This window comes from Procambarus clarkii, chromosome 42, assembly GCF_040958095.1.
Source record: "Procambarus clarkii isolate CNS0578487 chromosome 42, FALCON_Pclarkii_2.0, whole genome shotgun sequence".
Classification (NCBI taxonomy): Eukaryota; Metazoa; Arthropoda; class Malacostraca; order Decapoda; family Cambaridae; genus Procambarus; species Procambarus clarkii.
In genome coordinates, this window is record NC_091191.1 from 35,810,644 (window position 1) to 35,837,764 (window position 27,121).

The 27,121-nt window shown below is 56.7% G+C and overlaps 1 protein-coding gene across 1 annotated transcript; it reads left to right on the forward strand.

Moving 5' to 3' along the window:
• The first annotated feature begins 2,931 nt into the window (after positions 1–2,931).
• Positions 2,932–8,327, forward strand: LOC138373537 (uncharacterized). The gene is made up of 3 exons (XM_069339755.1): positions 2,932–3,013; positions 3,319–4,179; positions 7,687–8,327. Exons 1-3 carry the CDS (start codon positions 2,932–2,934, stop codon positions 8,325–8,327), a joined length of 1,584 nt encoding a protein of 527 aa, XP_069195856.1.
• Positions 8,328–27,121: the final 18,794 nt, after the last annotated feature.

Genomic DNA, 27,121 nt, shown 5'->3' on the forward strand with positions numbered 1-27,121 from the left:
CTGAGTCACAATAACGTGGGTGAAGATATGATGATCGAACCACACATCAGAAAATGGAGAAACGACGACGTTTCGGTCCGTCCTGGACCATTATCAGGTCATGGACTATTATCACACGACTTGATATTGGTCCAGGACGGTCCGACACGTCATCTTTTCTCCATATTCCGATGTGTGGTTTGGTCATCAGTATTCTTCATGACTTCAAGCTCTTGGTAATCCACACAACAGAACCAACACCACATTAGCTTCTCCATGCGAATTTCTCCTGTGCAGTCCTAAGTATAATCATTATATCGCGTCGGGTTCCGCACCGCGTCTTCCAGTGGCGTGCTCCTATTGGCAGAGTTTAAATATGCAGACCTTTGATTGGTGTGCTACAAATTCAGCCCCTCCCGGATTGGTCAGATTCGATTTGAAAGTTATCCGGAATATCTACTGGCTATAGTTAAACCATTTCCGTTAGTGGAGCAGTTGACCCTTACTCTGACACTTGGCTTCCTGATATCAAATACATGATTTATGATCTGTTTACTGATTATTGCGGTAGTTTATGGCTATGTGGAATGTGTTTTTTCCATGGATTTTTTCCCCTGGGATTTAAAGTTATGGGTATATCAGAAGGGATACACAAGAGTGCCAATGGATTGTTTAATTGTCTCTCCCTCTACCCCTCTTTTCCCACTTCTCACACACCCATTCTTCCCCATCGGGGCCGGATCTAACTGTTTGTGGGCCTTGGACCAAAACAGCTAAATGGGCCCCACCGTGATCTTAGGCCTACTGCACGATCCTGCCCTTTTTTCTCCATCTTTTCTCTCCTTCCTCCCTTTCCCGCCTCCCTGCCCCTTTCTCCTTTTCTGCCCTCTCTCCCTCTTTCCCCTTCTTTCTTCTCATCTTCCCCATTTTCCCCCTTCTCCTCCTCCCTCGACCCGCCAACATGGAATAGATAGACATTTTTATTTACATGTAAAGAACCAGCAGAACCCGGTTCTCTTCCCCTCCATCTTTCCACCCTCTTCATCCCACCTCCCCCTTGACCCCCTCACCCAGCATCACTTGTGTCCCCGGGGACCCTCCGCTCCTCCCCCCTGAGCCCCCCCTCTTCGCTGGGTTCCTCCCCTCCTTCCCCCTCTCGGAAAATGTGTTTCTGGTAAACACTGGGCAATTGTGGGGGTCTCGGAAAATATATTATTATGGTGATTTAAAATTATAGGGGCAGTTATCTTGAGGTTTACTTGAGATGATTTCGGGGCTTAGCGTCCCCGCGGCCCGGTCCTAGAAAAGACCTCCTTTTTGTTACCCCCCCCCCCCCCAGGAAGCAGCCCGTAGAAGTTGTCTAACTCCCAGGTACCTATTTACTGTTAGGTGAACAGGTACATTAGATGAAATGATTATGAGACATTGTTTCTCAATAGATGTGGTCAAGAGACATACTGTTTCTCCGGGGTTTTGGTCAACAGACATACTGTTTCTCAGGGGATGTGGACAAGAGACATACTGTTTCTCAAGGGTTGTGGTCACGATACATACTGTTTCTCAGGAATTGTGGACAAGAGACATACTGTTTCTCAGGGGTTATGGTCATGAGACATACTGTTTCTCAGGGATTGTGGTCAAGAGACATACTGTTTCTCAGGGGGTTGTGGTTATGAAACATACTGATTCTCAGGGGGTTGTGGTCATGAGACATAATGTTTCTTAGGGGTTGTGATCAAGAGACATACTGTTTCTCAGAAATTTTGGTCATGAGACATACTGTTTCTCAGGGGGTTGTTGTCATGAGACATACTGCTTCTCAGGGGGTTGTGGTCAAGAGACATACTGTTTCTCAAGGGTTGTGGTCACGAGACATACTGTTTCTCAAGGGTTGTGGTCACGAGACATACTGTTTCTTAGGGGTTGTGGTCACGAGACATACTGTTTCTCAGCGGTTGTGATAATCAGACATACTGTTTCTCAGGGGGTTGTAGTCAAGAGACATACTGCTTCTCAGGGGGTTGTGGTCAAGAGACATACTGTTTCTCAAGGGCTGTGGTCACGAGACATACTGTTTCTCAAGGGTTGTGGTCACGAGACATACTGTTTCTTAGGGGTTGTGGTCACGAGACATACTGTTTCTCAGGGGTTGTGGTCAAGAGACATACTGTTTCTTAGGGGTTGTAGTCACGAGACATACTGTTTCTTAGGGGTTGTAGTCACGAGACATACTGTTTCTTAGGGGTTGTAGTCACGAGACATACTGTTTCTTAGGGGTTGTAGTCACGAGACATACTGTTTCTCAGGGGTTGTGGTCACGAGACATACTGTTTCTCAGGGGTTGTGGTCATGAGACATACTGTTTCTCAGGGGTTGTGGTCAAAAGACGTAGTGTGACTAAATAGTAAATCAAAATTCGTGAGAAATCCCTAAAATATTTGAAAACTATCTTCAAGAACATTTTTTCCTTTGAATTAAGAGTTCGTAGAAAGTCTCCATATCCATTGTGGCGTCGTCGAGCAGACATGAAGACCCGCTACTTAACACAAAATTTGTTTCCAAAACGACACCGAATTTGGCAACATTGGCCAATATCAACAAATAATTTTTTTTTTTTTTTGAGATATATACAAGAGTTGTTACATTCTTGTACAGCCACTAGTACGCGTAGCGTTTCGGGCAAGTCCTTAATCCTATGGTCCCTGGAATACGATCCCCTGCCGCGAAGAATCGTTTTTTCATCCAAGTACACATTTTACTGTTGCGTTAAACAGAGGCTACAGTTAAGGAATTGCGCCCAGTAAATCCTCCCCGGCCAGGATACGAACCCATGACATAGCGCTCGCGGAACGCCAGGCGAGTGTCTTACCACTACACCACGGAGACTGCAAACTAATTTCGTTTCATGAGCACACACTCACAAGCAAGTGTTCCAAGTTTATATATAATGCGATGAGCAATGCCGGACAGATCGTCCAGAAACTAATACAAAAGAAGAGTAAAAGAATCGACGATAATAACAATAAAGAAAACAGTAATAATAATCACAAAAAAGAACTATACACTTTCGCCGCAGTGTGGAGAGCCGCCGCGAGGTGTTGCCATCAGTCTGCTCACCTTCTTAGTGCGCCGCGTAGGAGCACTTTACTCCCGCCTAAACAAACATTATACCCGTGTCCTAACGCAGCCCAAACACTTTTACTCCGGGCGTTTTCCCACGAGATGCAGCGAAGACTTGGCCAGAGATAGCTGCCCGGCGTTTTACCTCGCTTGTATGTCCGCACGTGATATGCTTCTAATAAAATTAATTCTCTCTGCCTTCGCTTCCCTACACATCAGCCCAAAAGCCTCGTCCAGCCAACCAGAGCCTCGATTGTCCAGCCCACCGCCCCAGAGCCTCGTCCAGCCCACCGCCTCAGAGCCTCGTCCAGCCCACCGCCCCAGAGCCTCGTCCAGTCCACCGCCTCAGAGCCTCGTCCAGCCCACCGCCCCAGAGCCTCGTTCAGCCCACCGCCCCAGAGCCTTGTCCAGCCAACCGCCCCAGAGCCTCGTCCAGCCCACCGCCTCAGAGCCTTGTCCAGCCCACCGCCTCAGAGCCTCGTCCAGCCCACCGCCCCAGAGCCTCGTCTAGCCCACCGCCCCAGAGCTTCGTCCAGCCCACCGCCCCAGAGCCTCGTCCAGCCCACCGCCCCAGAGCCTCGTCCAGCCCACCGCCACAGAGCCTCATCCAGCCCACCGTCCGAGAGCCTCGTCCAGCCCACCGCCCCAGAGCCTTCTCCAGCCCACCGCCCCAGAGCCTCGTCCAGCAAACCGCCTCAGAGCCTCGTCCAGCCCACCGCCCCAGAGCCTCGTTCAGCCCACCGCCCCAGAGCCTTGTCCAGCCCACCGCCCCAGAGCCTCGTCCAGCCCACCGCCTCAGAGCCTTGTCCAGCCCACCACCTCAGAGCCTCGTCCAGCCCACCGCCCCAGAGCCTCGTCCAGCCCACCGCCCCAGAGCCTCGTCTAGCCCACCGCCCCAGAGCTTCGTCCAGCTCACCGCCCCAGAGCCTCGTCCAGCCCACCGCCCCAGAGCCTCGTCCAGCCCACCGCCACAGAGCCTCATCCAGCCCACCGTCCGAGAGCCTCGTCCAGCCCCCCGCCCCAGCGCCTCGTCCAGCCCACCGCCCCAGAGCCTTCTCCAGCCCACCGCCCCAGAGCTTCGTCCAGCCCACCGCCCCAGAGCCTCGTCCAGCCCACCGCCCCAGAGCCTTCTCCAGCCCACCGCCCCAGAGCCTCGTCCAGCCCACCGCCCCAGAGCCTCGTTCAGCCCACCGCCCCAGAGCCTCGTCCAGCCCACCGCCCCAGAGCCTCGTCCAGCCCACCGCCTCAGAGCCTTGTCCAGCCCACCACCTCAGAGCCTCGTCCAGCCCACCGCCCCAGAGCCTCGTCCAGCCCACCGCCCCAGAGCCTCGTCTAGCCCACCGCCCCAGAGCTTCGTCCAGCTCACCGCCCCAGAGCCTCGTCCAGCCCACCGCCCCAGAGCCTCGTCCAGCCCACCGCCACAGAGCCTCATCCAGCCCACCGTCCGAGAGCCTCGTCCAGCCCCCCGCCCCAGCGCCTCGTCCAGCCCACCGCCCCAGAGCCTTCTCCAGCCCACCGCCCCAGAGCTTCGTCCAGCCCACCGCCCCAGAGCCGCGTCCAGCCCACCGCCCCAGAGCCTTCTCCAGCCCACCGCCCCAGAGCCTCGTCCAGCCCACCGCCCCAGAGCCTCGTCCAGCCCACCGCCACAGAGCCTCGTCCAGCCCACCGCCCCAGAGCCTCATCCAGCCCACCGTCCGAGAGCCTCGTCCAGCCCACCGCCCCAGAGCCTCGTCCAGCCCACCGCCCCAGAGCCTCGTCCAGCCCACCGCCCCAGAGCCTCGTCCAGCCCACCGCCCCAGAGCCTCATCCAGACCACCGTCCGAGAGCCTCGTCCAGCCCACCACCCCAGCGCCTCGTCCAGCCCACCGCCCCAGAGTCTCATCCAGCCCACCTCCCCAGAGCCTCGTCCAGCCCACCTCCTCAGAGCCTCGTCTAGCCCACCGCCCGAGAGCCTCGTCCAGCCCACCGCCCCAGAGCCTCGTCCAGCCCACCGCCCAAGCGCCTCGTCCAGCCCACCGCCCCAGAACCTTCTCCAGCCCACCGCCCCAGAGCTTCGTCCAGCCCACCGCCCCAGAGCCTCGTCCAGCCCACCGCCCCAGAGCCTTCTCCAGCGCACCGCCCCAGAGCCTCGTCCAGCCCACCGCCCCAGAGCCTCGTCCAGCCCACCGCCCCAGAGCCTCGTCCAGCCCACCGCCCCAGAGCCTCATCCAGCCCACCGTCCGAGAGCCTCGTCCAGCCCACCGCCCCAGAGCCTCGTCCAGCCCACCGCCCCAGAGCCTCGTCCAGCCCACCGCCCCAGAGCCTCGTCCAGCCCACCGCCCCAGAGCCTCGTCCAGCCCACCGCCCCAGAGCCTCATCCAGCCCACCGTCCGAGAGCCTCGTCCAGCCCACCTCCCCAGAGCCTCGTCTAGCCCACCGCCCGAGAGCCTCGTCCAGCCCACCGCCCCAGAGCCTCGTCCAGCCCACCGCCCCAGAGCCTCGTCCAGCCCACCGCCCATGAGCCTCGTCCAGCCCACCGCCCCAGAGCCTCGTCCAGCCCACCGCCCCAGAGCCTCGTCCAGCCCACCTCCCCAGAGCCTCGTCCAGCCCACCGCCCCAGAGCCTCGTCCAGCCCACCGCCCCAGAGCCTCGTCCAGCCCACCGCCTCGTCCAGCAAACCGCCCCAGAGCCTCGTCCAGCCCACCGCCCCAGAGCCTCGTCCAGCCCACCGCCCCAGAGCCTCGTCCAGCCCACCGCCTCGTCCAGCAAACCGCCCCAGAGCCTCGTCCAGCCCACCGCCCCAGAGCCTCGTCCAGCCCACCGCCCCAGAGCCTCGTCCAGCCCACCGCCCCAGAGCCTCGTCCAGCCCACCGCCCGAGAGCCTTCTCCAGCCCACCGCCTCAGAGCTTCGTCCAGCCCACAGGCCCAGAGCCTCGTCCAGCCCACCGCCCCAGAGCCTTCTCCAGCCCACCGCCCCAGAGCCTCGTCCAGCCCACCGCCCCAGAGCCTCGTCTAGCCCACCGCCCCAGAGCCTTCTCCAGCCCACCGCCCCACAGCCTCGTCCAGCCCACCGCCCCAGAGCCTTCTCCCGCCTACCGCCCCAGAGCCTCGTCCAGCCCACCGCCCCAGAGCCTCGTCCAGCCCACCGCCCCAGAGCCTCGCCCAGCCCACCGCCCCAGAGCCTCGTCCAGCCCACCGCCTCAGATCCTCGTCCAGCCCACCGCCCCAGAGCCTCGTCCAGCCCATCGCCCCGGAGCCTCGTCCAGCCCACCGGCCCAGAGCCTCGTCCAGCCCACCGGCCCAGAGCCTCGTCCAGCCCACCGCCCCAGAGCCTAGTCCAGCCCACCGCCTCAGAGCCTCGTCCAGCCCACCGCCCCAGAGCCTCGTTCAGCCCACCGCCCCAGAGCCTTGTCCAGCCCACCGCCCCAGAGCCTCGTCCAGCCCACCGCCTCAGAGCCTTGTCCAGCCCACCACCTCAGAGCCTCGTCCAGCCCACCGCCCCAGAGCCTCGTCCAGCCCACCGCCCCAGAGCCTCGTCTAGCCCACCGCCCCAGAGCTTCGTCCAGCTCACCGCCCCAGAGCCTCGTCCAGCCCACCGCCCCAGAGCCTCGTCCAGCCCACCGCCACAGAGCCTCATCCAGCCCACCGTCCGAGAGCCTCGTCCAGCCCACCGCCCCAGCGCCTCGTCCAGCCCACCGCCCCAGAGCCTTCTCCAGCCCACCGCCCCAGAGCCTCGTCCAGCCCACCGCCCCAGAGCCTCGTCCAGCCCACCGCCCCAGAGCCTTCTCCAGCCCACCGCCCCAGAGCCTCGTCAAGCCCACCGCCCCAGAGCCTCGTCCAGCCCACCGCCCCAGAGCCTCGTCCAGCCCACCGCCCCAGAGCCTCGTTCAGCCCACCGCCCCAGAGCCTTGTCCAGCCCACCGCCCCAGAGCCTCGTCCAGCCCACCGCCTCAGAGCCTTGTCCAGCCCACCACCTCAGAGCCTCGTCCAGCCCACCGCCCCAGAGCCTCGTCCAGCCCACCGCCCCAGAGCCTCGTCCAGCCCACCGCCCCAGAGCCTCATCCAGCCCACCGTCCGAGAGCCTCGTCTAGCCCACCGCCCCAGAGCCTTGTCCAGCCCACCGCCCCAGAGCCTCGTCCAGCCCACCGCCCCAGAGCCTCGTCCAGCCCACCGCCCCAGAGCCTCATTCAGCCCACCGTCCGAGAGCCTCGTCCAGCCCACCGTCCGAGAGCCTTGTCCAGCCCACCACCCCAACGCCTCGTCCAGCCCACCGCCCCAGAGCCTCGTCCAGCCCACCTCCCCATGCAGAGCCTCGTCCAGCCCACCTCCCCAGAGCCTCGTCTAGCCCACCGCCCGAGAGCCTCGTCCAGCCCACCGCCCCAGAGCCTCGTCCAGCCCACCGCCCCAGAGCCTCGTCCAGCCCACCGCCCCTGAGCCTCGTCCAGCCCACCGCCCCAGAGCCTCGTCCAGCCCACCGCCCCAGAGCCTCGTCCAGCCCACCTCCCCAGAGCCTCGTCCAGCCCACCGCCTGAGAGCCTCGTCCAGCCCACCGCCCCAGAGCCTCGTCCAGCAAACCGCCCCAGAGCCTCGTCCAGCCCACCGCCCCAGAGCCTCGTCCAGCCCACCGCCCCAGAGCCTCGTCCAGCCCACCGCCCCAGAGCCTCGTCCAGCCCACCGCCCGAGAGCCTTCTCCAGCCCACCGCCTCAGAGCTTCGTCCAGCCCACAGCCCCAGAGCCTCGTCCAGCCCACCGCCCCAGAGCCTTCTCCAGCCCACCGCCCCAGAGCCTCGTCTAGCCCACCGCCCCAGAGCCTTCTCCAGCCCACCGCCCCACAGCCTCGTCCAGCCCACCGCCCCAGAGCCTTCTCCCGCCTACCGCCCCAGAGCCTCGTCCAGCCCACCGCCCCAGAGCCTCGTCCAGCCCACCGCCCCAGAGCCTCATCCAGCCCACCGTCCGAGAGCCTTGTCCAGCCCACCACCCCAACGCCTCGTCCAGCCCACCGCCCCAGAGCCTCGTCCAGCCCACCTCCCCATGCAGAGCCTCGTCCAGCCCACCTCCCCAGAGCCTCGTCTAGCCCACCGCCCGAGAGCCTCGTCCAGCCCACCGCCCCAGAGCCTCGTCCAGCCCACCGCCCCAGAGCCTCGTCCAGCCCACCGCCTCAGAGCCTTGTCCAGCCCACCACCTCAGAGCCTCGTCCAGCCCACCGCCCCAGAGCCTCGTCCAGCCCACCGCCCCAGAGCCTCGCCTAGCCCACCGCCCCAGAGCTTCGTCCAGCTCACCGCCCCAGAGCCTCGTCCAGCCCACCGCCCCAGAGCCTCGTCCAGCCTACCGCCACAGAGCCTCATCCAGCCCACCGTCCGAGAGCCTCGTCCAGCCCCCCGCCCCAGCGCCTCGTCCAGCCCACCGCCCCAGAGCCTTCTCCAGCCCACCGCCCCAGAGCTTCGTCCAGCCCACCGCCCCAGAGCCTCGTCCAGCCCACCGCCCCAGAGCCTTCTCCAGCCCACCGCCCCAGAGCCTCGTCCAGCCCACCGCCCCAGAGCCTCGCCCAGCCCACCGCCCCAGAGCCTCGTCCAGCCCACCGCCCCAGAGCCTCATCCAGCCCACCGTCCGAGAGCCTCGTCCAGCCCACCGCCCCAGAGCCTCGTCCAGCCCACCGCCCCAGAGCCTCGTCCAGCCCACCGCCCCAGAGCCTCGTCCAGCCCACCGCCCCAGAGCCTCATCCAGACCACCGTCCGAGAGCCTCGTCCAGCCCACCACCCCAGCGCCTCGTCCAGCCCACCGCCCCAGAGCCTCATCCAGCCCACCTCCCCAGAGCCTCGTCCAGCCCACCTCCCCAGAGCCTCGTCTAGCCCACCGCCCGAGAGCCTCGTCCAGCCCACCGCCCCAGAGCCTCGTCCAGCCCACCGCCCAAGCGCCTCGTCCAGCCCACCGCCCCAGAACCTTCTCCAGCCCACCGCCCCAGAGCTTCGTCCAGCCCACCGCCCCAGAGCCTCGTCCAGCCCACCGCCCCAGAGCCTTCTCCAGCGCACCGCCCCAGAGCCTCGTCCAGCCCACCGCCTCAGATCCTCGTCCAGCCCACCGCCCCAGAGCCTCGTCCAGCCCATCGCCCCGGAGCCTCGTCCAGCCCACCGGCCCAGAGCCTCGTCCAGCCCACCGGCCCAGAGCCTCGTCCAGCCCACCGCCCCAGAGCCTCGTCCAGCCCACCGCCTCAGATCCTCGTCCAGCCCACCGCCCCAGAGCCTCGTCCAGCCCATCGCCCCGGAGCCTCGTCCAGCCCACCGGCCCAGAGCCTCGTCCAGCCCACCGGCCCAGAGCCTCGTCCAGCCCACCGCCCCAGAGCCTAGTCCAGCCCACCGCCTCAGAGCCTCGTCCAGCCCACCGCCCCAGAGCCTCGTCCAGCCCACCGCCCCAGAGCCTTGTCCAGCCCACCGCCCCAGAGCCTCGTCCAGCCCACCGCCTCAGAGCCTTGTCCAGCCCACCACCTCAGAGCCTCGTCCAGCCCACCGCCCCAGAGCCTCGTCCAGCCCACCGCCCCAGAGCCTCGTCTAGCCCACCGCCCCAGAGCTTCGTCCAGCTCACCGCCCCAGAGCCTCGTCCAGCCCACCGCCCCAGAGCCTCGTCCAGCCCACCGCCACATTGCCTCATCCAGCCCACCGTCCGAGAGCCTCGTCCAGCCCACCGCCCCAGCGCCTCGTCCAGCCCACCGCCCCAGAGCCTTCTCCAGCCCACCGCCCCAGAGCTTCGTCCAGCCCACCGCCCCAGAGCCTCGTCCAGCCCACCGCCCCAGAGCCTTCTCCAGCCCACCGCCCCAGAGCCTCGTCCAGCCCACCGCCCCAGAGCCTCGTCCAGCCCACCGCCCCAGAGCCTCGTCCAGCCCACCGCCCCAGAGCCTCGTTCAGCCCACCGCCCCAGAGCCTTGTCCAGCCCACCGCCCCAGAGCCTCGTCCAGCCCACCGCCTCAGAGCCTTGTCCAGCCCACCACCTCAGAGCCTCGTCCAGCCCACCGCCCCAGAGCCTCGTCCAGCCCACCTCCCCAGAGCCTCGTCCAGCCCACCGCCCCAGAGCCTCATCCAGCCCACCGTCCGAGAGCCTCGTCTAGCCCACCGCCCCAGAGCCTTGTCCAGCCCACCGCCCCAGAGCCTTGTCCAGCCCACCGCCCCAGAGCCTCGTCCAGCCCACCGCCCCAGAGCCTCATTCAGCCCACCGTCCGAGAGCCTCGTCCAGCCCACCACCCCAGCGCCTCGTCCAGCCCACCGCCCCAGAGCCTCATCCAGCCCACCTCCCCAGAGCCTCGTCCAGCCCACCTCCCCAGAGCCTCGTCTAGCCCACCGCCCGAGAGCCTCGTCCAGCCCACCGCCCCAGAGCCTCGTCCAGCCCACCGCCCAAGCGCCTCGTCCAGCCCACCGCCCCAGAACCTTCTCCAGCCCACCGCCCCAGAGCTTCGTCCAGCCCACCGCCTCAGACCCTCGTCCAGCCCACCGCCCCAGAGCCTTCTCCAGCCCACCGCCCCAGAGCCTCGTCCAGCCCACCGCCCCAGAGCCTCGTCCAGCCCACCGCCCCAGAGCCTCGTCCAGCCCACCGCCCCAGAGCCTCATCCAGCCCACCGTCCGAGAGGCTCGTCCAGCCCACCGCCCCAGAGCTTCGTCCAGCCCACCGCCCCAGAGCCTCGTCCAGCCCACCGCCCCAGAGCCTCGTCCAGCCCACCGCCCCAGAGCCTCGTCCAGCCCACCGCCCCAGAGCCTCATCCAGCCCACCGTCCGAGAGCCTTGTCCAGCCCACCACCCCAACGCCTCGTCCAGCCCACCGCCCCAGAGCCTCGTCCAGCCCACCTCCCCATGCAGAGCCTCGTCCAGCCCACCTCCCCAGAGCCTCGTCTAGCCCACCGCCCGAGAGCCTCGTCCAGCCCACCGCCCCAGAGCCTCGTCCAGCCCACCGCCCCAGAGCCTCGTCCAGCCCACCGCCCATGAGCCTCGTCCAGCCCACCGCCCCAGAGCCTCGTCCAGCCCACCGCCCCAGAGCCTCGTCCAGCCCACCTCCCCAGAGCCTCGTCCAGCCCACCGCCTGAGAGCCTCGTCCAGCCCACCGCCCCAGAGCCTCGTCCAGCAAACCGCCCCAGAGCCTCGTCCAGCCCACCGCCCCAGAGCCTCGTCCAGCCCACCGCCCCAGAGCCTCGTCCAGCCCACCGCCCCAGAGCCTCGTCCAGCCCACCGCCCGAGAGCCTTCTCCAGCCCACCGCCTCAGAGCTTCGTCCAGCCCACAGCCCCAGAGCCTCGTCCAGCCCACCGCCCCAGAGCCTTCTCCAGCCCACCGCCCCAGAGCCTCGTCTAGCCCACCGCCCCAGAGCCTTCTCCAGCCCACCGCCCCACAGCCTCGTCCAGCCCACCGCCCCAGAGCCTTCTCCCGCCTACCGCCCCAGAGCCTCGTCCAGCCCACCGCCCCAGAGCCTCGTCCAGCCCACCGCCCCAGAGCCTCATCCAGCCCACCGTCCGAGAGCCTTGTCCAGCCCACCACCCCAACGCCTCGTCCAGCCCACCGCCCCAGAGCCTCGTCCAGCCCACCTCCCCATGCAGAGCCTCGTCCAGCCCACCTCCCCAGAGCCTCGTCTAGCCCACCGCCCGAGAGCCTCGTCCAGCCTACCGCCCCAGAGCCTCGTCCAGCCCTCCGCCCCAGAGCCTCGTCCAGCCCACCGCCTCAGAGCCTTGTCCAGCCCACCACCTCAGAGCCTCGTCCAGCCCACCGCCCCAGAGCCTCGTCCAGCCCACCGCCCCAGAGCCTCGTCTAGCCCACCGCCCCAGAGCTTCGTCCAGCTCACCGCCCCAGAGCCTCGTCCAGCCCACCGCCCCAGAGCCTCGTCCAGCCCACCGCCACAGAGCCTCATCCAGCCCACCGTCCGAGAGCCTCGTCCAGCCCCCCGCCCCAGCGCCTCGTCCAGCCCACCGCCCCAGAGCCTTCTCCAGCCCACCGCCCCAGAGCTTCGTCCAGCCCACCGCCCCAGAGCCTCGTCCAGCCCACCGCCCCAGAGCCTTCTCCAGCCCACCGCCCCAGAGCCTCGTCCAGCCCACCGCCCCAGAGCCTCGTCCAGCCCACCGCCCCAGAGCCTCGTCCAGCCCACCGCCCCAGAGCCTCATCCAGCCCACCGTCCGAGAGCCTCGTCCAGCCCACCGCCCCAGAGCCTCGTCCAGCCCACCGCCCCAGAGCCTCGTCCAGCCCACCGCCCCAGAGCCTCGTCCAGCCCACCGCCCCAGAGCCTCATCCAGACCACCGTCCGAGAGCCTCGTCCAGCCCACCACCCCAGCGCCTCGTCCAGCCCACCGCCCCAGAGCCTCATCCAGCCCACCTCCCCAGAGCCTCGTCCAGCCCACCTCCCCAGAGCCTCGTCTAGCCCACCGCCCGAGAGCCTCGTCCAGCCCACCGCCCCAGAGCCTCGTCCAGCCCACCGCCCAAGCGCCTCGTCCAGCCCACCGCCCCAGAACCTTCTCCAGCCCACCGCCCCAGAGCTTCGTCCAGCCCACCGCCCCAGAGCCTCGTCCAGCCCACCGCCCCAGAGCCTTCTCCAGCGCACCGCCCCAGAGCCTCGTCCAGCCCACCGCCCCAGAGCCTCGTCCAGCCCACCGCCCCAGAGCCTCGTCCAGCCCACCGCCCCAGAGCCTCATCCAGCCCACCGTCCGAGAGCCTCGTCCAGCCCACCGCCCCAGAGCCTCGTCCAGCCCACCGCCCCAGAGCCTCGTCCAGCCCACCGCCCCAGAGCCTCGTCCAGCCCACCGCCCCAGAGCCTCGTCCAGCCCACCGCCCCAGAGCCTCATCCAGCCCACCGTCCGAGAGCCTCGTCCAGCCCACCTCCCCAGAGCCTCGTCTAGCCCACCGCCCGAGAGCCTCGTCCAGCCCACCGCCCCAGAGCCTCGTCCAGCCCACCGCCCCAGAGCCTCGTCCAGCCCACCGCCCATGAGCCTCGTCCAGCCCACCGCCCCAGAGCCTCGTCCAGCCCACCGCCCCAGAGCCTCGTCCAGCCCACCTCCCCAGAGCCTCGTCCAGCCCACCGCCCCAGAGCCTCGTCCAGCCCACCGCCCCAGAGCCTCGTCCAGCCCACCGCCTCGTCCAGCAAACCGCCCCAGAGCCTCGTCCAGCCCACCGCCCCAGAGCCTCGTCCAGCCCACCGCCCCAGAGCCTCGTCCAGCCCACCGCCCCAGAGCCTCGTCCAGCCCACCGCCCGAGAGCCTTCTCCAGCCCACCGCCTCAGAGCTTCGTCCAGCCCACAGGCCCAGAGCCTCGTCCAGCCCACCGCCCCAGAGCCTTCTCCAGCCCACCGCCCCAGAGCCTCGTCCAGCCCACCGCCCCAGAGCCTCGTCTAGCCCACCGCCCCAGAGCCTTCTCCAGCCCACCGCCCCACAGCCTCGTCCAGCCCACCGCCCCAGAGCCTTCTCCCGCCTACCGCCCCAGAGCCTCGTCCAGCCCACCGCCCCAGAGCCTCGTCCAGCCCACCGCCCCAGAGCCTAGCCCAGCCCACCGCCCCAGAGCCTCGTCCAGCCCACCGCCTCAGATCCTCGTCCAGCCCACCGCCCCAGAGCCTCGTCCAGCCCATCGCCCCGGAGCCTCGTCCAGCCCACCGGCCCAGAGCCTCGTCCAGCCCACCGCCCCAGAGCCTCGTCCAGCCCACCGCCCCAGAGCCTCGTCCAGCCCACCGCCTCAGATCCTCGTCCAGCCCACCGCCCCAGAGCCTCGTCCAGCCCATCGCCCCGGAGCCTCGTCCAGCCCACCGGCCCAGAGCCTCGTCCAGCCCACCGGCCCAGAGCCTCGTCCAGCCCACCGCCCCAGAGCCTAGTCCAGCCCACCGCCTCAGAGCCTCGTCCAGCCCACCGCCCCAGAGCCTCGTTCAGCCCACCGCCCCAGAGCCTTGTCCAGCCCACCGCCCCAGAGCCTCGTCCAGCCCACCGCCTCAGAGCCTTGTCCAGCCCACCACCTCAGAGCCTCGTCCAGCCCACCGCCCCAGAGCCTCGTCCAGCCCACCGCCCCAGAGCCTCGTCCAGCCCACCGCCCCAGAGCTTCGTCCAGCTCACCGCCCCAGAGCCTCGTCCAGCCCACCGCCCCAGAGCCTCGTCCAGCCCACCGCCACAGAGCCTCATCCAGCCCACCGTCCGAGAGCCTCGTCCAGCCCACCGCCCCAGCGCCTCGTCCAGCCCACCGCCCCAGAGCCTTCTCCAGCCCACCGCCCCAGAGCTTCGTCCAGCCCACCGCCCCAGAGCCTCGTCCAGCCCACCGCCCCAGAGCCTTCTCCAGCCCACCGCCCCAGAGCCTCGTCCAGCCCACCGCCCCAGAGCCTCGTCCAGCCCACCGCCCCAGAGCCTCGTCCAGCCCACCGCCCCAGAGCCTTGTCCAGCCCACCGCCCCAGAGCCTCGTCCAGCCCACCGCCTCAGAGCCTTGTCCAGCCCACCACCTCAGAGCCTCGTCCAGCCCACCGCCCCAGAGCCTCGTCCAGCCCACCGCCCCAGAGCCTCGTCCAGCCCACCGCCCCAGAGCCTCATCCAGCCCACCGTCCGAGAGCCTCGTCTAGCCCACCGCCCCAGAGCCTTGTCCAGCCCACCGCCCCAGAGCCTCGTCCAGCCCACCGCCCCAGAGCCTCGTCCAGCCCACCGCCCCAGAGCCTCATTCAGCCCACCGTCCGAGAGCCTCGTCCAGCCCACCACCCCAGCGCCTCGTCCAGCCCACCGCCCCAGAGCCTCATTCAGCCCACCTCCCCAGAGCCTCGTCCAGCCCACCTCCCCAGAGCCTCGTCTAGCCCACCGCCCGAGAGCCTCGTCCAGCCCTCCGCCCCAGAGCCTCGTCCAGCCCACCGCCCAAGCGCCTCGTCCAGCCCACCGCCCCAGAACCTTCTCCAGCCCACCGCCCCAGAGCTTCGTCCAGCCCACCGCCCCAGACCCTCGTCCAGCCCACCGCCCCAGAGCCTTCTCCAGCCCACCGCCCCAGAGCCTCGTCCAGCCCACCGCCCCAGAGCCTCGTCCAGCCCACCGCCCCAGAGCCTCGTCCAGCCCACCGCCCCAGAGCCTCATCCAGCCCACCGTCCGAGAGGCTCGTCCAGCCCACCGCCCCAGAGCTTCGTCCAGCCCACCGCCCCAGAGCCTCGTCCAGCCCACCGCCCCAGAGCCTCGTCCAGCCCACCGCCCCAGAGCCTCGTCCAGCCCACCGCCCCAGAGCCTCATCCAGCCCACCGTCCGAGAGCCTTGTCCAGCCCACCACCCCAACGCCTCGTCCAGCCCACCGCCCCAGAGCCTCGTCCAGCCCACCTCCCCATGCAGAGCCTCGTCCAGCCCACCTCCCCAGAGCCTCGTCTAGCCCACCGCCCGAGAGCCTCGTCCAGCCCACCGCCCCAGAGCCTCGTCCAGCCCACCGCCCCAGAGCCTCGTCCAGCCCACCGCCCATGAGCCTCGTCCAGCCCACCGCCCCAGAGCCTCGTCCAGCCCACCGCCCCAGAGCCTCGTCCAGCCCACCTCCCCAGAGCCTCGTCCAGCCCACCGCCTGAGAGCCTCGTCCAGCCCACCGCCCCAGAGCCTCGTCCAGCAAACCGCCCCAGAGCCTCGTCCAGCCCACCGCCCGAGAGCCTCGTCCAGCCCACCGCCCCAGAGCCTCGTCCAGCCCACCGCCCCAGAGCCTCGTCCAGCCCACCGCCCGAGAGCCTTCTCCAGCCCACCGCCTCAGAGCTTCGTCCAGCCCACAGCCCCAGAGCCTCGTCCAGCCCACCGCCCCAGAGCCTTCTCCAGCCCACCGCCCCAGAGCCTCGTCCAGCCCACCGCCCCAGAGCCTCGTCCAGCCCACCGCCCCAGAGCCTCGTCCAGCCCACCGCCCCAGAGCCTCGTCCAGCCTATCGCCTCAGATCCTCGTCCAGCCCACCGCCCCAGAGCCTCGTCCAGCCCATCGCCCCGGAGCCTCGTCCAGCCCACCGGCCCAGAGCCTCGTCCAGCCCACCGGCCCAGAGCCTCGTCCAGCCCACCGCCCCAGAGCCTAGTCCAGCCCACCGCCTCAGAGCCTCGTCCAGCCCACCGCCCCAGAGCCTCGTCCAGCCCACTGCCCCAGAGCCTCGTCCAGCCCACTGGCCCAGAGCCTCGTCCAGCCCACCGCCTCAGATCCTCGTCCAGCCCACCGCCCCAGAGCCTCGTCCAGCCCATCGCCCCAGAGCCCCGTCCAGCCCACCGGCCCAGAGCCTCGTCCAGCCCACCGGCCCAGAGCCTCGTCCAGCCCACCGGCCCAGAGCCTCGTCCAGCCCACCGGCCCAGAGCCTCGTCCAGCCCACCGGCCCAGAGCCTCATCCAGCCCACCGGCCCAGAGCCTCGTCCAGCCCACCGCCCCAGAGCCTCGTCCAGCCCACCTCCCCAGAGCCTCGTCCAGCCCACCGCCCGGGAGCCTCGTCCAGCCCACCGCCCCCAGAGCCTCGTCCAGCCCACCGCCCCAGAGCCTCGTCCAGCCCACCGCCCCAGAGCCTCGTCCAGCCCACCGGCCCAGAGCCTCGTCCAGCCCACCGGCCCAGAGCCTCGTCCAACCCACCGGCCCAGTGCCTCGTCCAGCCCACCGCCTCACCCAAGGCCTGATTTATTCCCTTGAGAATACATCTGGGTGTACGAATACTTGGGAGTTCTGCCTCGCCTACTCGAGATTGGGAAATGAAGGTTCTTAAAACGTACTCGACCTTGGGTTATGCTTGCAGTCTGATGTCTCGAGGCATGAGTGCGTGTTGAATGGTGCAGTAATGCTTCCATCTTAAATCGGGAGTCTTTTGTGAGGGGTATGATGTTATTCTGACTGGCAATATGGGCTTTTCCAGATGCCTATTCGCACACATTTTATTTGTATTGTTTCATTTTATTTTAGTGGGTCGATCTGATGCAAGAGTTGCCGTTAACTTTACTGGAGTGGTCGTAGGAGCAATTTTGCCTACCCAGACCATGTCTTGTTGGGTACCTACCAATCAGCAATCATCATGCAAAGTTGGATGAGGCTAACACCAAGCGTCTGGTGGCAACACACACACACACACACACACACACACACACACACACACACACACACACACACATTAATATTGCATTAATTAATATGGCATTAAATTTAGTATGACATTAAACACAACATCATTGTAGATATTGTTAATTTGAATATTTTCCATTTTACGCAAATAGCTTCTACCATCTGGAGAGTGAAGAAACATTAGGCCACTTAATCTTTCATTTTATTGTTCTCACGCTTCGTCAGCAATGTAACATCTTCAGGAATACACTCTATGTTCGACTGACAACGGTATACTGAGCTTACAGATCTTGCACGATCTGATCTTACAAGTTGTTGTTTTAGATACAGCTACTCGGAACAAAAAGTTCCAAATATCACGGGCTATTGTGAGCCCGTAGTGGACTTACCTGGCACAGGAGCAGGGCTGTAACTGAATCGTTGCAAGTAGAAATCAAGGCTTACAAGGTTGTTGTTGTTGTTTAAGATTCAGCTACTGGGAACAAAACGTTCCAAGTAGCACAGGCTATGGTGAGCCTGTAGTGGACTTACCTGGCACAAGAGCGGGGCTGTAACGTTTTAGAAAAAAGGCTTACAAGGAGAAACCTAGATATTTATAGGTATGGAAACCCCTCACTTTACGATTCACCTAACCTCCTTAATCGTAGGGAGCGCCAAAGGGTAAGGTGAGGCGACTGTTCCCTGACTCCGGCTTCTATCTGTCCGCCAGGTCTTACATCTTCCCTCTGGGTCAATGGAGGACCATCAAATAGTTGTATTCTCGATGCCGAATACATCTGGATGTTGATTACTGGTGTCAGCTCCCAAATGAACACAGCCCCAAGCATATGAAGCCTCCTACGGTCGTCCGTGCGTGTGATTACTGTCGTATCTTTCACTATATCTTGGCGGTTAAGGATGGTGTTGAGAATGATGGTGCTTAATATCTCTCTCTCTTGCAACATCATTAGTAGTTGAAATGACCCCAATGACCGGCCGTTTTGCTTTTTTTCCAGGGCCGATCATTGGGGTCAGGGGGGGGGGTATTCGTTTTTTCTCCCCAAGGCCTGTCATTGGGGTCAGGGGGGGTCTCCATTTTTCCCGATGCATCGTCATTGGGGCAGGGGTGTTTTAAATTTTTCCGACAGCTGGCTCTAGCCTGGAGTATGTTTTTCAATTTTTATTCGTTAGTACCTCATCGTCTCCTTATATTTTCATTCATTTATCGTCTTCTCCCGTCCATCATATGGAAATTTCCAAAATGTGAGATTCAAAGGTTCGCTCCGAGGCCCCGGCCATTTTGTTCGAGGGGATTAAAAGGTCGGTCCCTGTCATATCCGAATTCCCTTACCCCGATGATCCTGCACAGGCATCGCTAATGGTCATTGACGTCACCACCTAGCCGCTCAGTGACCCTGCACAGGTACGTTCAAGGGAATGAAAAGCCGGTCAATGGCCCGGTTCGTTTTCGGTACCCCAGCGAGTGATTGCTAGCCTTTAAGCCAGGGGTCTCCAAACTTGTCAATGTAAGCGCCACATTATATATTTCCCATATTTATGCGGGCCGGAGGAATAAAAAATGAAAAAAAACAAAAAACAAATCAGTGCCAGTAATTTAATTTCCTCAAATATTAAAGTATAAACATGGAAAAATTAAAACATATCTTTTTGGAAAAAATCAGGGTAAACTAAATAGATTCCTGCCTTTAGTTTTATGCAACCATATTAGTGTGACGAATGATACTGTCGTTTTGACTTCAAAATTTCATTAAAATCAGGTTCCCTATTAGATGAGCCAATTGTAAGAATTGATTTCAAGTGATCATCAGACAAATTTGCTCGATAGTTAGATTTCACATACTTCATTTTGGAAAAAGTTTGTTCACACAAGTATGTTGAACCAAAAATGGACACAAAACTACAAGCAAACTTTATCAAATTTGGAAACTGATCTGGCTGCAGGCATTTATAAAACTCAATCAGATTTCCTTCTCTATACTTATCTTTCAGTCTGTCATCTGCCTGGAGATCAATAATTTCCATTTGAAATTGAGTTGGAAGATTTTCAGCATTGCAGTCAAATGGATTATGAAAGAGCCTGATTTCATTTGCTTTGGCATCAAGGTCAGCAAATCGCTTCTGAAACTGTTTTTTCAAATCTGAAATTATTTCATTTGCAAATGAAAAAGGAAATTCAACTTTACTTTCTGCATGAAATTTTTCACAACATGGAAAATGAGCAAAATTCTTAACCTTCACCTGGCCTTCAAGTAGCGCAAGTTTTGCTCTGAATGCCTTGACATGAACAAAGTAGTCACTGATCAAATTTGTTTTGCCTTGCTATTTCAGATTCAAGTTATTCATATGACCTGTCATATTCATATGACCTGTCATATCTGCAAAATATGCCAATTTCCAAATCCATTCACATTCTGATAATAATGGCTGAGGGTTATTTTTCTCTGTGAGAAATAAATCAATTTCTAATCTGAGCTCAAAGAAATGCAGCAAAACCTTTCCACAACTAAGCCATCTAACTGCTGTATAATAAGGCAAGTTAACAAACTCCGCATCAATTTCTTTCAAGAAATCACGGAAATGGCGATGGTTGAGTGCATGAGATCTAATGAAATTAACCACAGAAACAACAGGTTTCATGACACAAGACATATCAACATATTTTAGGCACAATGCTTGTTGATGGATAAGGCAATGCAGAAAAATGGGTTTTGAGAATCCTCCAACCTCACAAGCTGTTGTAATTTGCCCAACCAAACCCTTCTTTGTCCCAGACATATTCTTTCCTCCATCAATTGTCACACACTGCACTTGTTTCCATTCCAGGTTATATTCTGTCATAGTTTTACTTACTTCATTGAAAATGTCCTCTCCAGTTGTTGTGGTGTGCATGCTGTGAACTGATGCTAATTCTTGGCTCACATTAAATTCACTATCAACACCACGAATGAATAAGAGCTGAGAAGTATCACACACATCAGTTGATTCATCCAACGCAAGAGAATACCAACAAAATCTTTTTGTTTTTTCCTTTATTTGCCGAATTATGTCGCCTCCTAAATCTTCAATTCTACGAGCAACAGTATTTGACCCAAGACTTATCATTTTGAAGAGGTTTACTTTTTCTGGACATACCTCTCCTGCTGCTTCCACTATACACTCTTTTATGATACTACCATCAGTGAAAGGTTTTCCTTTTTTAGCCAACACATAGGCAACTTTGTAACTGGCTCTAGTTGAAGTTTCATTTTCAGATTTTTTCTTACTGAAAACAGCTTGTTGAGAATGCAGACTGTGCTGAAATGATTCAAACTTTTTAGTGCGTTCTGCTCAATTGATGTGAGAATAACTTGAGCCATGTTTAGATTCATAGTGCCGACGAATATTGTATTCCTTCAGAACAGCAACAGTCTCTATATATTATGCATAAAGCTTTTTCATTTGCTATCACAAAAAAGTACTTTATCTTCCATTCGTCATTGAACCGACGGCACTCAATGTCCACTTTTCTTTTCTTTATCTTTTCCATATCTGAAAACATAAGGGTAAAATAAATGAAATAAATTCTACAGGAAAAAAACAGCTTGTATGTGGTGTTAAAAAGCATAGCATATTATTATAAAGTGGTAAATATTATGGCAACAGCTTTCGTTGATAAACTTAATGGTTACCATTTTAACTATTTTAAACATGCAATATTTTTGGCTACAATAGTATTATTGCTATTTTGTATAACTAAGATAAAGGCATTGTCAAAGTACAGAGAAACGAATATTGTACAGTGTTTGTGCTCCCTGAAACGGAAGCAGCGAAGCCCCACTCGCCCTCCATCCCCACAATATACAGTTATACACAACTGATTGGTTGTAATGCACAACACATACCTACCAGTATTAGTATCTGTGCGTCACACTATCGAGAGAGAGGAAAACTGACTCGGGTTGAGCGCCACCAGTCAGCAGCCCCAGCTTTGAATAATTCTGCGATGCCATTCGTACGATAATTATTTTTTCAAGGCCACCACACAGGGATTTGTTTGGAGGGCCGGATGAAATTATGTGGCGGGCCGGATGTGGCCCGCGAGCCATAGTTTGGAGACCCCTGCTTCAAGCCGTTTTGTTCAAGGGGATTAAAACGCCGGTCTATGAGTCATGTAATTTTCGTTACCCCAGCGACCCTGAAACCGAGTGTACAATAACATCATTCAAAGTCTATTTTAAATCTCCTATTTATTTCCAATCTATGTTAACCAGAACATCAACTGTTTCTATTAGATGAACTTCGGTAAGTCAATTCCCAATTAATATCCCCTTTCTTCTCCAATTATACACATCAATAATGTAACTCCATTAATATTAAGAAGGTCCTATTTATTCCTCTTACTTATCCAGAAGCTTTGCATTGAGTGACCGGCCAAGGATCGTTTATTAAGCATAGGAATGAAATCCACCATCAGCCATTTGCATGTAGCAAAGGAGAAGCAACACAGAGCATGAACTATCATGTATCTCAGCATGCACCCTGTTACCAAACCAGTATTTACCCAGTTTTTTTTTCCTAAATCTAAAACTTATCAAATTTATACCCAATGTTTCGTGTTCTGTCTCGTGTCGATACTTTTATTAGGCTATTAATATTCCCCTTTGACATGTACATTTTCTCACACCTCTGTCATGCTACCCCCCCCCCTATTTCTTCGCCTTTCTAGAGAATGTAATGTAAGCTTTGACAATCTTTCTTCAAGGATTGCTTATCGAGCATCGTGTAAATATAAATGAAAACCCACTATCACCCGTTTTGTATGAAACAGCCCCCCCCCCAAGACACGATGACTTCAACAGGGGATTCAGTATTAATCCAAATAATTTAAAAAAACAGGCAACACCAACACTCAGACATTTTTATTTAATTCCTCCTTCACTGCTAACGCTGTGCACGTCTTAAATTCGCTCAAAAACATGCCTCCCACACCTTACTGTAGCATATAACAAAGCTAAATACTCATTCAGTGTACATATATATGAACTGCATTGAATAAAAAATGGCTTCCTATGTTTTGAAATAAGGCTTTCTGCAGTTACCTTTATTCTGACGTCATCATCCCTAATGCGGTTCGATCCACCAATGGGTGGATTTTGCTTTCAGCCGACGTTCTACATGCGGTTCCTAGGAGGTTCACACATTAGTGCAATCTCTTAATATCTCTCGCAATACCTCAACTGTACTCTGTGTTTCATCACAGGCGATGCTCTGATGCCTTGCTCATATTGTTTCGCTCATTGCTCATATATTTCTGTTATGTAATTCATAAGCCCTATCAAAGCTAACCTAAACTAAATATACAAACAAATGCATTCTACAGCAATGAGATCCGTTGTTGTTGTTTTAGCGATGTTACAAAAGCTGCCCAAGTATAGGGATAAAGTATTGTCACCCATTAACCGATAGGTATTAAGGCTCCACTGCAAACCGACTGTTCAACTGTGTGTGACGTCACCAGATGGGTAATGAGGCCCTAGCATGCTGTATATCTATGTAGTATATATTTAATGTTATTATTAATAAAATGGCTCGTTTATCCCTCCCCAACCTAACCTAACCTAATCAGAAGTTTAAGAATATACATTTTAGTCATCCACAACTGTTATCATTTCATTATGCAGTGATGGGTTCAAAACTATAATAGCAACCCAAATGTCGTACAGCAATTTATGCAGAATCGTACATCTGGCAGCACAGCAGACCTAGTACCTGTGCTCAGCTGTCCTCACATCCATCAAATAGCTGCCCAAATGTCGCACCGTAATTCATCCATCTAGCAACTTGGCTGGATGCTAGCCACTATATTCATAGGATAATCATTTCTACACCCAAAAAATCCTAATCTTGCTACGCAAATCAGCTAACTTATTTCTAAACCAACAGTCACAGATACATATATACATACCTACACATACTCCACAAACCATACGTTCATAGAGAATAATCCCTAAAATGTATTAAGAATAAGATTGCAGTAGCCCCACATTCACCCCCAAGTAATCTTAATTATTTATACTGTTAATTTATATTAATGCATACCAATCAGCAAGGTAACCATATTATTCAAGCAAGTTCAAAATATTATTAAATGCCAACCTACATGCTATTCAAATGGATAAACCAGGGTGTATATGTCCAATTGAAATAAATATATTTGCAATTATTCATAAAAAGCTAAGGTTGTGATAAGGCGCACAAAAATATATATAATTTTAACATCATTCGCATAAAATGCAACACTTGCACTTACACTACAAATACACAAAATAAAAAAAAGAAAACACAGTATAAAACACATACACATATTCACTCGATATAGCATTTACGCACAAAGCATTTCCACACTAAATTCCATTTACACAGAAAATACAGCAAATACACACCAACTATGTCATTTATGCATAAAATATATTATTTACACACATAATATGCCATTTACACACAAATGTATGTGTATAGACAAAATATGTCATTTACATATAAAATATGTCAGTTGAACACAAAAATATACCATTTACTCAAATATTGCACATACACTCAGAATATAACATTTACGTAAAGTATTGTATTTGCACAAATATAGCAAATTGCTTACACATTTAGACAATCAAAATGGGCTTTCACTAAAATTACATAATTTCCACAAAATACCCACATATTGTCTCATAAACCAAAATACACTTACTAATGCAGATCTATTTTTTCAGATTTCATATACAGAACTTATATAAATACAGAATTTGCACACAAAAAACAAAGTTGCACCAGTTCCACTTCAGCAAATTAAAAACACAACTTGCGTAAATACACAATTCGCACAAGACGATTATAAAACATGGACAATTATTACACAAATTGTGTAATTATTATACATCTTTGCACAATTAGTACAAGCAAACTTGCTATATAATTACATAACTTGTGCAATGACAAACAATACACAGCTGGTGTAAATACACAATTCCTCCATATATAATTACACTACATGCTCAAATTAATACACAACTTGCACAATTATTATACATCTTTCATAATTATTATTACACAACTTGCATAAATACAAACAAATACATATCCAGCAGAAATACGTACAGTATATAACTAGCCCAAATACGTAAATACACTACTAGCACAAATACGCAATTCACACAAATACAATTACAACATATACACAACTTGCATGAAAATATAAACAATACACAACTATCTTGAGGTTATCTTGAGATGATTTCGGGGCTTTTTAGTGTCCCCGCGGCCCGGTCCTCGACCAGGCCTCCACCCCAGGAAGCAGCCCGTGACAGCTGACTAACACCCAGGTACCTATTTACTGCTAGGTAACAGGGGCATAGGGTGAAATAAACTCTGCCCATTGTTTCTCGCCGGCGCCTGTGATCGAACCCAGGACCACAGGATCACAAGTCCAGCGTGCTGTCCACTCGGCCGACCGGCTCCCTAGCTAGCCCAAATATAAACGATACATAACTAGTGCATATACATCAAATACAAAACTACACAATTCCACAAATACACCTACAAAACATGTACAATAAATACACAACTTGCACAAACAATACACAATTTGTAGGAATGGAATCAATACATAATTGCAATCATCATCATACAACTTATACAAAATACAGAATATGCACAATTAATACACGACGTGAACAATTATAATAATTGTGCTATTTGTACAAATACAATCACAGCCAACTAAGTAAAAAATACACAATTTGCATTATATTTTTCTAGGTATGTTTAGGTCATCATTTATAATATGCTGCGTTTAACCAATTTGACTAAAGTCATAAGGTTGTGAAGAAAAACGGTATAAGTAGCGTAATTGAAAATAGTTGTTGAAGCACTGTGGCAGTGTGCAGAGTGGAGCAGACCTGTGACCAACCGTGACCTCACACCCGGCAGCAATCCTTCCAACACCACATGGGGAGACGCTTGGAGATTCACTCACCTATTGTGTTAGCAGGACGGTAAGGTACTTGGAACCCCTGTGGGTAAGGTTGGATTATAACAATGATTAGGTCAGGAAGGGCGTCTAGGTCCAGCAGTGTTCTGATTGAAGAAGAAGATAGGTTTGTGGAGAAGATGATTGGGAAATTTGAAGAGAAGAGGGATGTTTGGATAAATGATCTAATCCAGGGGATTAAGAATGACAAAGACAAAGGACAGAGGACAACAGGATCAGATGCAACAGAGCTAGGAACGATTACAATAACATAAGACGAACATCGGAAAGGAACTATGAGACCAATATTGCGATCAGAGCAAAAAAATAAAAGCAACCTGAAATACTACACAGTCATATAAGAAGAGAAATGTCGGTGAACGACCAAGTGAGACGACTAAGGAAAACAGAGAAGGTATATATTGAAAGGGACAAGGAATTCGGCGAGGCACTGAATGCCAGTTTCCATGGAGTGTTCACAACCGAGCCTGAGCAGCTCCCATTGTTAGAAGAGATTATCTTAGATGAAAGACTATCAGATATAGAGGTGACAGCAGGGGAGGTGAATGAAACATTTGACAACACTGGATGCAAATAAAGCGGTTGGACCAGACAAAGTATCACCGTGGATACCCAAAGTGGCAGTGCAGGCCCTCAGCATGTCTCTGGCAATGATCTATAATGAGTCACTTATGTCGGGAGAATTGCCCAGTTGCTGGAAGAAGGTAAATGTCGTACCGATTTTCAAGAAAGGCGATAGGGAGGGGGCACTCAACTATAGACCTGTATCACTGACAAGAATCCCCTGTAAAATACTTGAAAGAATAATTAGGCTACGACTGGTTGCACACCTTAAGAATGTTAGGTTTGTGAACAAACATCAACATAGGATCTGGAAAGGGAAAGCGTGTCTAACAAACCTTTTGGAATTCTATGATAAAATAACGAGGATAAGACAGGACAGAGATGGTTGGGCAGACTGTATATTTCTGGACTGCCAAAAAGCCTTTGATACAGTACCGCACATGAGACTGCTGTTCAAACTCGACAGGCAGGCGGGAGTGGGAGGAAAGGCCCTAGTATGGATAAGGAACTATCTAACAGGAAGGAGCCAAAGAGTTACAGTACGGGGCGAGAAGTCGGACTGGCGAACAGTAACGAGTGGAGTACCTCAAGGATCGGTGGTGGGACCAATTCTATTTCTAATATATGTTAACGACATGTTTAACGGTGTAGAGTCCTATATGTCGATGTTCGCGGATGACACAAAGTTGATGAGAAGAGTTGTGACAGATGAGGATTGCCGGATCCTCCAAGAGGACCTGAACAGGTTGCAGAGATGGTCAGAGAAATGGCTACTGGAGTACAACACGAGCAAATGTAAAGTTTTGGAAATGGGACTAGGTGACAGGAGACCAAAGGGACAGTACACAATGAAGGGGAATTGCCTACCTGTGACGACACGAGAAAGACACCTGGCCGTGGACGTATCACCTAATCTATCTCCTGAAGCACATATAAATAGGATACCGACAGCAGCGTGATCTACACTGGGAAAAGTTAGAACATCATTCAGAAACCTAAGTAAGGAGGCATTTAGGGTGCTTTACATTGCCTACGTGAGGCCAGTCTTAGATTATGCCGCCTCATCATGGAGTCCATATCTGAAGAAGCATATAAGGAAACTGGAAAATGTACAGAGGTTTGCAACGAGACTCGTCCCAGAGTTACGAGGGATGGGGTATGAGGAGCACCTGAAGGAACTGCGCCTTACGACACTAGAAAAGAGAAGGGAGGGAGGGGGGGGTATATCATTAGAACTTTTAAAATACTCAGAGAACTGACAGAGTAGACAATAGACGAAATGTTCACACGGAATAATAGCAGAACGAGGGGACATGGGTGGAAGCTGGAAACTCAGATGAGTCACAGAGATGTTAGGAAGTTTTCTTTTAGCGTGAGAGTAGTGGAAAAATGGAATGCACTTAAGGAGCAGGTTGTGGAAGCAAATTATATTCATTATTTTA

Bases quoted from the DNA above. Each gene is read 5' to 3' on its own strand.
- LOC138373537 (XM_069339755.1), top strand. From the start codon at position 2,932: ATGAGCAATGCCGGACAGATCGTCCAGAAACTAATACAAAAGAAGAGT. The intron at 3,014-3,318 runs GTAATAATAATC...CCTACACATCAG, and splicing joins TAATAACAATAAAGAAAACA to CCCAAAAGCCTCGTCCAGCC. The intron at 4,180-7,686 runs GTCCAGCCCACC...CCACCGCCCCAG, and splicing joins GCCCACCGCCCCAGAGCTTC to AGCCTCGTCCAGCCCACCGC.